This window comes from Melanostigma gelatinosum (genome assembly GCF_949748355.1).
Source record: "Melanostigma gelatinosum genome assembly, chromosome: 11".
Lineage (NCBI taxonomy): Eukaryota > Metazoa > Chordata > Actinopteri > Perciformes > Zoarcidae > Melanostigma > Melanostigma gelatinosum.
The window spans coordinates 1498767-1513008 of NC_136644.1; the positions used below are offsets into that span (position 1 = coordinate 1498767).

The 14242-nt window shown below is 47.8% G+C and overlaps 1 protein-coding gene across 1 annotated transcript; it reads left to right on the forward strand.

The window, feature by feature from the left end:
• Positions 1-3164: 3164 nt before the first annotated feature.
• LOC306785233 (ral guanine nucleotide dissociation stimulator-like 1) lies at positions 3165-13060 on the forward strand. Its single transcript, XM_079279524.1, has 17 exons — positions 3165-3318; positions 4377-4666; positions 6348-6392; positions 6478-6647; positions 6736-7196; positions 7289-7600; positions 7703-7806; positions 7936-8020; positions 8491-8541; positions 9176-9262; positions 9337-9369; positions 9519-9640; positions 9843-9938; positions 10087-10228; positions 10419-10685; positions 10992-11106; positions 11505-13060. The coding sequence occupies exons 1-17, from the start codon at positions 3295-3297 to the stop codon at positions 11651-11653; spliced, it is 2553 nt and encodes an 850-aa protein (XP_079135650.1). The 5' UTR covers positions 3165-3294; the 3' UTR covers positions 11654-13060.
• The last annotated feature ends 1182 nt before the right edge of the window (positions 13061-14242 follow it).

Consider the following 14242-nt stretch of genomic DNA (forward strand, 5'->3'; position numbering starts at 1 on the left):
AGTGAGCCACCAGGCCTCCGGGTCAGCATGTCTCAGAGGCTCGAGGGCGCGAGGCCATTTTAACTCGCACGATCCTGTAGGCGCGCGCTGTCAGAAGAGTTGCTGTAACCCAACCTCAGGTAAGACGCATTTAAGCCCGCGACAGGTTATCGGGAAACCATTTGACGTCACCAGGAAGTCGAGTTCATGTTGCTTATACACGCTGAATATGTAGATGTTTCTGATCTGTACACAAATCATCCACATGTGTGCTTCAGTAACAGCCAAAGACAGGGTGCATGTTGGCTGTGGCAGCTTTAGTTTTTCCTCATGTGAAGAAATATTATTTCCATAAATTAAATTCAAAATAGTCAGGGATTAAGGTTACATGATATATTTCATATTTATATTGTGTGATACCACAGACTACGTGTTTATAATGCTAAACCTGAGTAGTATTGAAGTGTTCAGAGAGCCATTTCAGTGTCAGGTGAGTAAAGGCCTCGCTGGAGAGCTTGTGGATCACTCTGAGGTGAAGATGAGGACAGAGAGTGTGTGCTTTAGTCTCATCAGGAGTCGAGTGAACTGGAATGATGGGAAGTGAAATGAAACCAAAATGTGACATAATTATATCTCACAGTGTACAGCCAACCGGGAAGGAGGCCAATCCAACACGCACTCCCACACCATGCGAGAGCATCCTCCGCCCACAAACACAGAGAACAGTCAGTCCTCCTGATGAATACCAGAGGCTGTTCAGTTTCACACCGTCTCTGCATGGATATTGTTTCTGGACGTGCACATCTCTGAACAAGGTCTTCATCAGGATCCAGGAGACGCAGGCTTGTGGTGAAGTAAGGAAAGTGTTTGTTTTATTGTATTCGCAGCGTCTTCATAATGATATCCAGGATGCTGTCGAAGAAACACTGTTCATAGCTACGGTTGTTTATGGAACGGAATGTGGATTTAATATGAAAAACATATCTTGTTATGGTCAGATTGAGAATTGACATGATAGTTATATTATGTTTCATATCATATTTTCATTGATTGTTCTCATGATGTGGTGATCGAATGAGACTGTATTAATGAGCATACAAACACATATAATGTACACTATGTAGATCATGTTCATTGTCATCTCGGTGCAAAATAATGTTCTAATAGTGCTTCTTTAAAAAGACAGATTCCAGCTGAAAGCTGTATCGAGCGTTCCTCAAGTTAGACAAACATGACTTTATGTATCGTAGAGGTTCATGCCCTTTTTGTTCTGAAGGGATGAACTGAATTATAATCATTCAGTGTGCTGTACAAGTTGAGTTAAACTAAAACATATTTCTGTCCCAGGTTGGTAAATCTAATCATCAATTTTTATGCTCAGTTTCAACTACGACTAACTCAGTTCTTTAGTACTGATCTTCTAGATTTTAACGTTGACGAACCATCTTCGATGGTTGTAAAAAAACACGTAAAATTGCAAGAAGATGTGACTGACGGTGTGCGTCTGATGCTTCCACGCTCTCCTCCGAGCACAGACGAGGCAGCAGGTGTGGGAGAGAGCTGACGAGCTGTGAGTGGGCCGGTGAGCGTGACACAGAATCGGAGATGAGGACCGTTGTTCCTGTGAACGGAGGCGGTGATGGAGGGGAGTCCCGCGGCCTCCGCAGCCGGGTGGGCAGGATGAAGAAGCTGCTGCGGCTCAAGCCGAGTCACTGCGTGGACGTCCACACGGACACGGAGCCCGGCGTGTGGCTGACCCGCTTCCAGTTGTTGGACACCGATGGACAGTACGAGGTGAGTCAGAACCACACCAGGTGTCTGTGATTGTACCTGAGAACTCTTGCTGTTGTTCTCCTTCAGATCTAAATAGTTCCACTCAGGACATCGCCCACGCCAGCAGACATTTACTGACCCTGAGAATGCAGAATACATCACACACTCTGCAGGAGCTATATGTGTCTCTGTGGGTGGCTGAGAGTTTTCAACCAGCATGTTTTCGGCATCGTCTTGCATGCATGCTTCCAATTGTTGCTTGCCTGTCACCGCATCACCCATTCATGTGTCTAATGAGAACTAATCGAGGTACCTCCTGCCACTTTCTCTGCTCTTTTGTTCAGCCTTTGTGGAGAGGCTGGGCGGTGCGGGCAAACATGGAAGAATGGTGGTAGATTTTGAGTTCAGAGAGACTCATTAGAGAAACAAAAAGCTCATTATGTTCGAGCTGAAAGAGCAGCGGGCAGCCGGATTTAAAGACGTCCCATCGGCTCAGCTTCTCTGGTACCACGATGTGTTGCTGCACGACAATTTGTCAGTGGATGTAATGAAATGCCACGTTTTCAGTACTGAAAGCTCTTAATTTGTACAATTTCCTAATTTAGTATTCCTGGATGCCACAATGTTGAAGCTGGTGTTTAGATGCAGAGCTGTCTGATGAGGTATGTTGTCGGCACGCCCCTGATACCACGGCAGCAACAGAAGCTCCGGGCTGCCGACAAAAACTGTCCCGACTGGATTCTTTACGGGTCGTGAGTGACACCAGCACGTCGATACCGGCCTGAAAACATTTCCTGCTGCATCTTCATAATGAGCCTCTTGATCCAGACAGTTCGTCTTTTTACACCAGATATCACAGTGTTGTCTTTGCCGCATGTTTCTGTCAGGAAAAAGTTTAAGACATTATATTTAAAATGAGTCTTTAGTTGGACATACAACTGGAATAAAGCCACACTACTATTACACATGGATGTCAAAGTTAAAGTTTAGTCTGACTCACATAATGTACAATCTGGGCAACATTTATTTGTTGAACTACATTGACGTTTTTTCAATATTTTACATACATTTCTTTATATATGTATATGTCTTTATATACATTTCTTATTTATTGCAGGATTTATTGTAAAGGCTAATTTATTTATTAAATATTAAATACAGTGGCATTCCATATTATTCCCCTGATCCTCATTGGTCAGTAGAGCTAGCCCCGCCCACGTCTTTCTCGTTAGCCCCGCCCCCTGGTAGAGAGCGCTGCCTCCTCGTCCTCCTCACGCGCAGGCTGCTCGTCGCGCTGTCACTCTGTCGATGTGACGCTCCGACGTCTGGACGCAACTCGGCTCCACCAGATCATGCTTTGTTCCATGAATTCTCAAAAATGAAAGTTGTAACTCAGACGGCAGTGAAGAGCCGGAGGACGGCGCTGATTCCTTAATTTCCACCTGCGCTGCGGATTGAATCACCTGCAGCAAAAGAAAAGGAGTTTAATTAAAGACGCACAAGGAGACTTTGGGATTTATTCTCTCGGGGAGCAACACAAACATGGGCAAATGGCACTTATCGATGGTACGTCAAATGAAATGCGTTCATTGAACGAGTTGGAATAGATTGACGCAAGAGGCGATGCCGCTTTCTTTACTTCTTTGTGTTCTCCACTGGTGTTGCGGATAGAATGCTTTGGTTCGTGGAGATGTAACGTCTCATTGTGTCTGCAGCTGGCGCACTGCTTCTGAGTTTCTGTCATGTGACAGAAGTTGTTCTTAAGCATCTGCTTGCAAACCCTCATATCTCAGTCTGGCCTCTTGTGTATAAATCCTGTGATTGAATAAACGGATAACTTGGATCAATCAGATCAAATCGTTGACTGTCCAGTGAGAGACGTCATGATGGATCGTAGATGGATTTTTCTAGCTGTGACATGTTAAATGAACATGTGGAGTGACAATAAAAAGCACTCTCTTAGTGCTGGACCGTTTATTATCACTCCAGATATGATAAAGTTATCACCTGGAGGCGTTTTAGTAACACATTTAGTAACACATTTTTACAAATACAGCGTAAAACAATATATAACGCTCTACAGCTAACGCTGCGACAAATATTGTGAAATGATTGTTTTCATATGAGTCACACTTATTACACAAACCCGGAGAGTTTCTATTGTTTCTCTGCAGTAACAGCATGAAGTGTGTGTGGAGACGTACGACTGCTGCTCTAAACGGTGCAAAGTAAGAATGAGACGAAGGGAAAGCGGTGAGACGGTCGATACGTTGTGTTTGTGGACACAGCAGTGAATGTGTCGTTTATATTTCACTACGTTTGAATGTGTCGTTCAGTCCGGGTGCGTGTGCGTCAGAGTCCAAGGCTGCGTCACACGCAGCCTCTCAAGAATGAAGTGAATTGAGGTTGAGTTTGACAAAATGACTCGGTCTGGAGGTGTATTTAATTCGTTGACTGAATTATTTGATGTCCTTCTGTCATGTTGTATTTGACACCTGGACAGGAGTTCAAGCACATTAAAGTCTGCCGTGTCTGCCGTGTCATGAGGAAAGGAACAGAAGGCTGAATGGCGTATTTGAGTTGTTATTCGCCAGATCTTGATGGCCTTGCTTCCTGTCCTGCAGGATCCGGTGCAGGAGTGGGGGGAGGAGGAGGAGGACGGGGCTGTGTTTGGCGTCACGCTGCGCAGGGAGCCCGTCCCGCCGAGCTCGGACACGCCGGAGCTCCCGACGGCCTTCGGCTTCGTCCAGTACCACACGGTGAAGGTGCGCAGGCTGAAGGCCGGCACCCTGGAGCGCCTGGTCACCCACCTGCTGGACCCCGAGCACCAGGAGCCCGACTTCATCCGGGTCTTCCTCTGCACCTACAGGGCCTTCACCTCCACCAGCACCCTCATCGCGCTGCTGTTTCAGAGGTGAGAAAGCGTCCACACCAAAGCTCTGAGACATATGTTTAAAAAGCACCACATAAGGGTTCAAGCCGCTGGTCTGCAAGCCCACATTAGAGGTCCTGAAGAGATCTTCACGGTTCAGCACTTCACATTTATCCCGGTAAATAGAGTTGGGTGAGAAGAAGAAGGGTGTTTTGCCACCATGTGCTACGTACTGTATGTAAGTGGAGCGTAACCAGGTTTCACAAGATGCCAGATGCACAAACATTTCCCAGAGACGGCAGCTGTTGAACACCTTCATGTCGCCTCAGCTATTCAAGAGGCAAAGCTCTGGTGACGCGTTGCAGGTTTGTGTGACGGGTGTTATCGCCAGGAACCAAACAAAGCAGTGCGTGACTCACCCTCCACGCCCAGCCGAGCTGCTAACCCGACACACTGAGATTTCATTTGACTGACCGTAAGGAATGCATTTAATACGCTTCAGGGCTCGACACAGAAAGCCTCATTGGGTTCAAACTCTCGTAGGAGATTTCCATCACAAATGTTTCGTATTGACGACGTATTCTTTCTTCAGATGAAAGCGGCTCAGGTCCAGTTCACAGAGCTGCTCTTTGGTGTCTCAGGTCCTTTCAGCTCACCTTTGCTGAATGCACTGAAGGAAGCTGTGGCCATCAGTGCTGCTCAGCTGATGTGGTATTCGGCAAACAGTCGCCCTCATATCTGTGGTACTGGTGGCAACAGGTTTCCTGTGAGCTTCATGTGAGGTCAGGACAACCTGTCAACACTTTTCCCTCTTTTGCCTCCAAGGATTGTGCAGAGGATGTAACAACCTGCTCTTAAACCTGATCGGTGCTGCGTAAATTACAATTGACTGATCTTATGTTTTTGATCATTTGTGTCACGCTTTGATGCAGGAAAGAGAATTACCAGGTGATACAACTTTAACGCAGCGATATGCTTCAGTTATGCTCCACATGTATTTTTATTGTGTCATAATTTATCCTTAAGGGAAACGTGTCGATTTATAGTTCACACTAAAATACTTCAGCCATGATTTTCCGCTCGCCAACAGTTTTTAGAGTGAATGTCAAAAGCTGCAGATCAAAGGCAAATCTGCGTCGGCTCAGCGCTCGCACGTTGGCGCTCGAGCGTTCCGTGTGAACTGATCAGTGACGGTGATCTGTCGGGGCGTCGCCCGGGGAGCGACGGCCAATGAGAGCGTGAGACGAGGGTTGAGGGGAGACCTGGCGTCACCTGTAACAAGAGGAACTTCACTGGATGAGCAACACGTACCAAACGGTGTTTGATGTTTGCATGAGTGTACGTGACACAGAGGCTGTGTTTGAATTCAGAATGCACTGCATACGAGCTACGAAATACACGCTTTTACCAGCAGACTGTTCACGCTGAAGTGACGGCCGGTCTCGAGGCCAGCGGCGCCGTCATATCTCTGAAAACGTTGCAAGAAATAACCGGTATTATTACCGACTGGAAGTCGGTTACTCTGCTACTCTGGCCACAGTGTCTCTGCAGGGATGCAGAGTGTTGCAGGACATTTCCACAGGATGAACCACCTGTTAGAGGACCGACCCTGGGACATTTACAGGATGTCTTCTATCACCACGAGGTCAACATGTTGTCCCTTCAAGTACTGAGTATCACTGACCGTAGCTCTCAGCTGATTGTGTTTACCTTCATTCCACAGAGATGACTCAGTGGCCAACCTGGATCACACCGTCTGCCCACGCAGGTGAGAGCGGTCACTCCTCGATGAAGCTGAAGAGGACTGACGCACTGTGACTAACTCTCTTTCATGTCCCTGATCATTCCATCAGCACCTTACCCCCGGTGGTCCGGCTGTGGCTGGAGGAATACGGTGAAGACTTCCACGAGCCCCCTCAGTATCAGGCCCTCCGCCTGTTGTGCGTCCACTTGCGGCGTCGCCTCCGTTTCAGACGCTTGGCTCAGACTGCAGAGCGCCTCCTCAAGAGGCTCCAGGCACCAGGTACGGGGAGCAGCACACGGGATTGTGATGGATTGGGGATCGTATAAAATGCAGTTCGTTGTCGTTTATGAATTTGTTTGTTTGACAGATTGCAGCCAGTCTTCGTCACAGCACAGCGGTGAACCGCTGCAGCAGGAGCACCGAGATCAGGAGCACAGAGATCAGGAGCACAGAGATCAGGAGGACGGAGATCAGGAGCACAGAGATCAGGAGGACAGAGATCAGGAGGACGGAGATCAGGAGCACAGAGATCAGGAGCACAGAGATCAGGAGGACGGAGATCAGGAGCACAGAGATCAGGAGCACAGAGATCAGGAGGACGGAGATCAGGAGCACAGAGATCAGGAGGACGGAGATCAGGAGCACAGAGATCAGGAGGACAGAGATCAGGAGCACAGAGATCAGGAGCACAGAGATCAGGAGGACAGAGATCAGGAGCACAGAGATCAGGAGGACAGCGGAGAGACGGACGCCAAGGAGGAAGAGAAATGCAACTTTATGGACTTCGCTGTGAGAGAAGTGGCGGAGCAGCTGACCCGGTTGGACGCTGTAGGTTTCATTAACGAACGTCTGGAAGCTCACGTTTGTGCCGGTGTGGGTCACTCCTTCATATTGTGTCTCCTTGTCTCCTTGTCCCTCAGGAGCTGTTCGTCAGAGTGGAGCCCTTCCACTGTTTGGGCTGCGTCTGGTCACAACGCGACAAGAAGGAAAACAGAAACCTGGCGCCCACCGTCCGCGCCACCATCTCCCAGTTCAACGCCGTCACCAACCGCGTCATCACCTCGCTCCTCTGCCCGCCCTCCCCCAACCCTTCCACCTCCTCTCCCATCTCCTCACCCGGCTCCTCCTCGACCTTCCTGTACTCCTCCGCTGCTCCCAGCTCACCTCGCTGCTCTCGCACCAGCCCCGGACACAGGGCGCGCGTCATCGAGGGCTGGATCGCTGTTGCTCAGGTCAGGGTTGGAACAAGTTCAGCATTTAGTTGATCGTCGAATGCACAAATGAACATAACTGTTGTGAAAACAACACAGCGTGACTGTGTTCTCTCTCTGCAGGAGTGCAGGCAGCTGAAGAATTTCTCCTCTTTGAGGGCCATCCTTTCAGCCCTGCAGTCCAACTCTTTGTATCGCCTCAAGAAGACCTGGGCCGCCGTAAGCAGGTCAGCAAACTAGTGCAAGTGCTCTGAAATACAAAAAGAAAATCAGGTCCATGGTGGGTTTCTCTGAATCATTTGTCTTTGTTTGAGCATGCAGCCTTGTCTTAACAGATGTCATTTGTTTGGTTTCAGGGAAAGCATGAACACCTTTGACCACCTGAGTGAGACGTTCCCCGATGAGAACTGTGTGCTGACCAGCAGAGAGATCCTGCTGGAGGTAACTGTGAGATGATGCTTCTGACCAGCTGTCTTCAGAGGCAGGTGGAGGAGTGTTTTCCTGATTGAATTGATGCACTAAAGGAGTCGCTGAACTCTGTTGAATGCAGAAAGACAATAGCAGGTTGCTCGTGCATTTTCTACCACACGGACTGTTTGTCCCTGACCCGTTCTGTGTCCTTTGTTCGCTGTGAAAGCGAATTGATAAGAATGTGTATTTAGCGCTGTTATCAGCAGCCAAGTTTCTATAGAGTAATGAAAAGCTCACTGTTGGCAGCCGACACAATAAAACTACAAATAAAAGTTTGTTTGGCAAAGAAGTTACAGAGAGACACGTAGCAGCACCGTGTCAGCAGGCGCTCCGCCCTGAAGAGAAGGACTGTATGAAGTATGTGCTTTGTTGTCGTCTCATGCTCTTTGCAGTTGTTGTGTTTCATCGAGTTGACGTGGCACGTTGTCTGTTTCCTGCAGGATGGGACTCCTCCAGATGGCAGTGCCCCCCCGGGCTCAGTCACCAGGCCTGTAAGGAAGCCGGCATCATTTTCTTTGGAATAAATAACCTCGTGTGGTTTTTCTGATCACCAAAGTGAAATGAATGTCTCGGATATAACGCTTAAAAATGAAAGGCAGATGTCTCTGTGTTTTTCTGGATCATCAATTCTACTTCCCTAAAAGTCACATGATTTCAAGCTCATTTCATTTTCTAAAGTAGTCACCAGATGTCCAGTTCCCCCTCCTTCAGTCTGTTGATGCAGAGATAACTGACGTGTGTGTGCAGTTGTTTCTCACAGTTTGGCAGCGTACGTAGTCCGGGTGGGGCTGTTTGCTGTTTATACCCCCCTATTCACTCTGTGTGTAGATAGCGATGGTCTTATGTCTCCAGGTTTCTGTGTACACTTCTACTCCAGCGACACTGTCATTACTGTCTTACTTTCACCGACGTGACGCATCGTGAGCTCAATGTTACGCTCAAGTTTCTTACTCTTTCTTACTTCATGATAGTTTTCCATGAGAGCCAATTTAAAGAGTACGAATGAAACATTTCCACCTTCTTTTGCGGATATGTTAAATTAAATGTTAGTAAGACGTTGATTCTCACTTCTGCAGCCGTTGTGGTTCCCAAAATGTAAACCGCGTCTTGATTTTGTGTCCTCAGAGCTTCAGCAGTGGGGTTGTGCCGTACCTGGGCACCTACCTGACTGTCCTCACCATGCTGGACACGGCTCTGACTGACACTGTAGAGGTAAGGACACACCTCGCCTCCACACCCTCCTGGAGTTTCTCTGATATTTGTAACGCTGTTCCTTTTTTACACAGGGCGGACTCATCAACTTTGAGAAGCGCAGACGGGTAGGTGTCGCCTCCTAGTGGTGTTTTGCATGAACGACTACAGTCGTTGTCACTTGTACTGACTTGAACTCGATATTTGTATGTTCTGCCATGTTCTGTTTGTGTTCTATGGTTTAATCTGTGCGTTGGTTTATTTCTTTCTCTGGTAGGAGTTTGAGATTCTCTCTCAGATTCGGCAGCTTCAGGCTTCCTGCTCCCGCTACAGCCTCCCAGTGAATCCTCACATCGCCGCCTGGCTGCAGGCTCACACACTGCTCACAGACCAGGAGAGGTGAGACCATAGAAAGAGGGAAGGAGTTAAACAGACATTCACACTGAGATCAACGTAACAGGATGGCCAGTTTGATGTGAACCATTGCCAGCACGTCGCAGACTCACTGGGGTTTACCAGGAACAACCTCATGAGCAGCACGGAGGACGTGTTCATTTTTCATCTCTCGTTTCCTAAAATTGCGTTTCTCCGTCTGCTGAAGCTACGAGCTGTCTCGTGATCTGGAGCCTCCAGTCGACCCCTGTCCCAGCTCTCCCAACTCGTGGAGCAGTCGTCTGCTGACGAAGAAACTTGCCTCGTAAGTCTGCAAATAGAGTATTTATGAGTCCTTTCAAATGGTTCCCACATCTTTATCTTGCAAAAGGTTATCCAGGGAAAGGTACACGCCTAAACTGTGTGTGTGTGTGTGTGTGTGTGTGTGTGTGTGTGTGTGTGTGTGTGTGTAGGTTGCGAACAGGCAGCTACAACTCCCTGAGGAAGACCCACGCTGACCAGATCAGTGTGTCATCTTCTGGCTCCAGCAGTTCAGAGTTGGAGGACCTCTCTGTCCCCCAGCCCTCCCCCTCCCCCCTCAGACTCAAACTCAAGGTGCTCTATCGTTGCAGTGTGTGGAGATCGTCAGGCTCAGAGTTCACAAACTTAAAACAACCAACATCTCTGTCTCTCTCTCTCTCTGTGTCTATCTGTCTCTCTGTCTCTCTCGCTCTCCCTCTCTCTCTCTGTCTCTTTCCCTCTCTCTCTCTCTCTCTCTCTCTCTCTCTCTCTTTCCCTCCCTCAGGCTCTCTCAGGCTCTCCTCATGACGTTGCAGAGGATTTGTCCTCCAGCTCCTCGTGCTCCTCCTCTCCCAGTCTCTCCAGCTCCTCCTGCAGCTCCTCCCATCCGGACCTCAGCTCGTCCTCTCTGGTGCTGAGCCCGGAGTCGTCTTCGTCCGGCTGCTGCTCTCAGGCCGTGCTGCCCGTCTACAACAAACAGGTCGCTGACTCGTGTATCATTCGGGTCAGCGTGGAGTCCGTCAGCAACGGGAACGTCTACAAGAGCATTCTGGTGAGAGCGATGTTGTGTTTCTGAGGTCGGACGGCTGGTTTCTGGTTGACTCGAGTCCAAACGCTTTCTGAGATATGAAACACAATGGAAAGACAGAAGAAGAGGAAGGAGTTCATGTCAGCCTCATTATGTGGAAAGAACTGTTCTCAGCCTTATATTTATGAATGAACCCTTAAAGACAGCATTATTAATCTTCTATCTAAATAAAACCACTGGCTTTAAAGTGCAGGTGGTTGTCACATCTGTCGATAGTCTGAATGACATCATTGTTGTATTTTGACGTCTGGCCGTGTGCTTCATCTCCAGCTGACCAGTCAGGACCACACGCGTCAGGTGATCGAGAGGGCTCTTGAGAAGCACAGCATGGAGGACGGCAGCTGCCAGAACTTCAACCTCTGCCAGATGCTCAGCAATGGAAAAGGTGAATATTTCCTCCCCGGCCTTTTCCTCCAGCCGTCGAATGTTTGCATGTAAAACGTGCTCGTCCCAGAACTCTGAGGCCGACTTTTCTCTTTTTGTCAGTAACTTGTGATTAACTACGAGACCACCGATGACGTGTAGAACTTAAAGCTGATAATGAACTGAACTACAAAGCTGCCAGTCGAGCAGCATCAGACCGAACACTTACCGTTTAAGAGACACGAGTCGTTCTTCTGTTTCCTTTTACAAACATCAACCTTTTTTAAAATGCCGGCATTTCTGAAAACAACCCTTCGTATCATTCTGAGAAACATCTGTAATCACTACGTGAAATAGAAGCCGGTGATTGCAGGCTGGTGGGAAACAAGTTGCACCACTTCATTCCTCTTTCTGCCTCAGATCTTCAGATCCCCGACAAAGCCAACGTGTTTTATGCAATGTGCACCTCCGCCAACTACGACTTTGTGCTGCGTCGGCGCTGGAGGAGCCAGGGGAGACGTCTGGGCTCCTCCTCCAGCACTGGAGCTCAACAGCGGTCCGCCAAGTGACGAGCATCTGACCCGGCTGAATGTTAGGAGTTCACCTAGAGGACGAAGGGGCTCCCCCCCCCCCAACAGCACTCGTATGGCCGTTTGTACCGACTCACCGCCATGAGATCGTCTGAAATGGAGACTCGCAAACGACCACTGCTGACAGATAATCCTGAGGAGTTCTCATCAAGGGAGCAACACTGAAATGTGGCATAGCAAGAATTACTCTGGACTGTTTAAAGAGTAATGCAAGAAGAGCGGAATGCCCAAGTACACAGAGGTGAGACACCAAGAAAGACAAAGGGATTCTCATCTTAAACAGCAACACGTGTGTTCATTGTGGCGGCAGGACTCGTGCAGCAGATGTGGGACTTTTGCTTCAGCCCGTGTGGCCGAATGACTCGCTCTGAACAAAGCACGGTGACTCAGTCTGCTGTTAGTCGATGAGTCAACATTTCAATGGAGAGCAACAAGACGCCCTCAGATCAAATGGTGTTTGGACTCCAGACAGCGAGTTCCCAGTCGTCTGTAATAAGTATTCAGTTGTCTTCTACTCGTGGATTTAAATGTTTTATTTTAACTTACGGGACTTTTATCAACTTAAATTATTAAATGCATTTCAGTATTCAGCTTTTAGGGCATGAGGGAAATGTGTGTTTTGATTCTCTCTCCAGTCTTCAATGCTAAAATGTTAAGTGTACTTAAATGGCTTTTGTCTCATAAGCTCAACTCAACACGTTTGCATTATTTTGAATGAAGAAAGACAACTTTTGACTGTCTGCTGTAAAGGAGACTGTTTCCCTCACTGGTGGTGAAGGCTGCTGGTCACTGCAGTCTGTAATCGTGAGGCAATTCAAGAACAACAGACTCTACAAGCAGTGAAGCTCACATCCCTGTGAGGCTGCGAGTGATCTGAAGAATGGTTCGTGTCTGCGTGTGTGAATGTAATATCCTCTCAGTGATGTGAAATCCTCCCCGACACTCTGAAGGCAGTTTTCTGCAAGTATTAAAAGAGACGACTGGTGTGAAGGTAGATTCTAGAGTGGTTTTAAAATGAACAAAGAGACGCTGGTGAAGTTTCCCATCAGTTCGGGGCAGGATTTTACATCCGTGTGCAGCTTCGATGCTGCTGTGGTTCGCTGTAAGTCCGGTGAAAGGTCGGTAACAAAGGTCTGGCAGCTGCAATCAACATACAGAAGGAAGGACGAGTCGACAGAGATCTTCTGTTTCTGTCTGTCATTGTAGGTTTTCATGTCTATTCTCCAGTATGTCTGAGATGTTAGTGAAGTTACTGTGTGCAAGTTGTAACTGAAGCCTAAATGTCTTTGCTCTCATGTTTTCTTTCAACAGATTCTTTATTTTTAAAGTTCGCACTTAAAGAGTATTATAAGTATTAATGTACACTAATAAAGCCAATTCACTGTTTATCACGGTGGTTTCTTTCATCCGGAGGATGGGTCTCCGTGCACGGCTGTCGCAGAGACGTAATGTCTTGAGTTTGTCCGTCGGTCCCATTCTCGTCTGTGTGATGACTCGAGGACACCTGGAGGATATTTCTTCACATTTGGCAAAAACATCTACTCGGACGCAACGATGGACTGATTCGATTTTGGTGATCAAAGGTCTCTGGGACCTCACAAAACCCCCTTTTGGCCGTCACTCTAGAATTGATAAAATGATGGAAGTCATGATATTTTACATGCACGAGGTCAACTTATAGTTGCACCTTTTTTCTGCTACATGTGTACTTAACAGTGATGTCTAATCTTTACCTTTATCAGCTTTGGTGTCCCTAGCTAGTATTTATATTTCTGTGTAAGTACATCGAGAGAGAAAAAATGATTCAAATTTCTTGTCTGTGCTCATATTTGGCCCATAATGATTCAGGAATTTCTGGAGTCCAGAAAAAAAGCAAAGGCTGATATTTGGACTGTTTGTTCACTGCTATGGCCGGTGATCGACCATCACTGAAACTACTTCATTCTGTATAAACACTGTTCATAGCTGACCACCGGGTGGAGCCAAACACCAGTTTACCGTTCAAAGACAAACAATCTGGTTTCTCCTCCAGTCAAACATCCAGTCTGTTCAGGTGACGTTGATCAGTGTAACGCGAGCTCCGACAACCTCTGTGTGGAAACGACCAAAGATCTGCAGAAACGCTGCTAAACGTGAGCGAGGAGAGGAGACCCGGGTCAGCGGGGTTGTTCTCCTGCCGCTGCACCCTGATGAAACAGTAAACAGCGTGAGGTCACAGGTCAAAGTGGCAGCTGTCACTGTGTGTGTGTGTGTGTGTGTGTGGCAGTGGAAGGTCGTAACATGTCTGACCAGTTCTGCATGTTATTGGAGCTCTAATTTCCATATTCCGGACACTCACACTCATTAACACCTCAACTGTAGGAGTGTGTGTGTGTGTGTGTGTGTGTGTGTGTGTGTGTGTGTGTGTGTGTGTGTGTGTGTGTGTGTGTGTGTGTGTGTGTGTGTGTGTGTGTGTGTGTGTGTGTGTGTGTGTGTGTGTGTGTGTGTGTGTGTGTGTGTGTGTGTGTGTGTGTGTGTGTGTGTGTGTGTGTGTGTGAGAGAGATGTGCTGGTTTAGAGGCTAAAACTA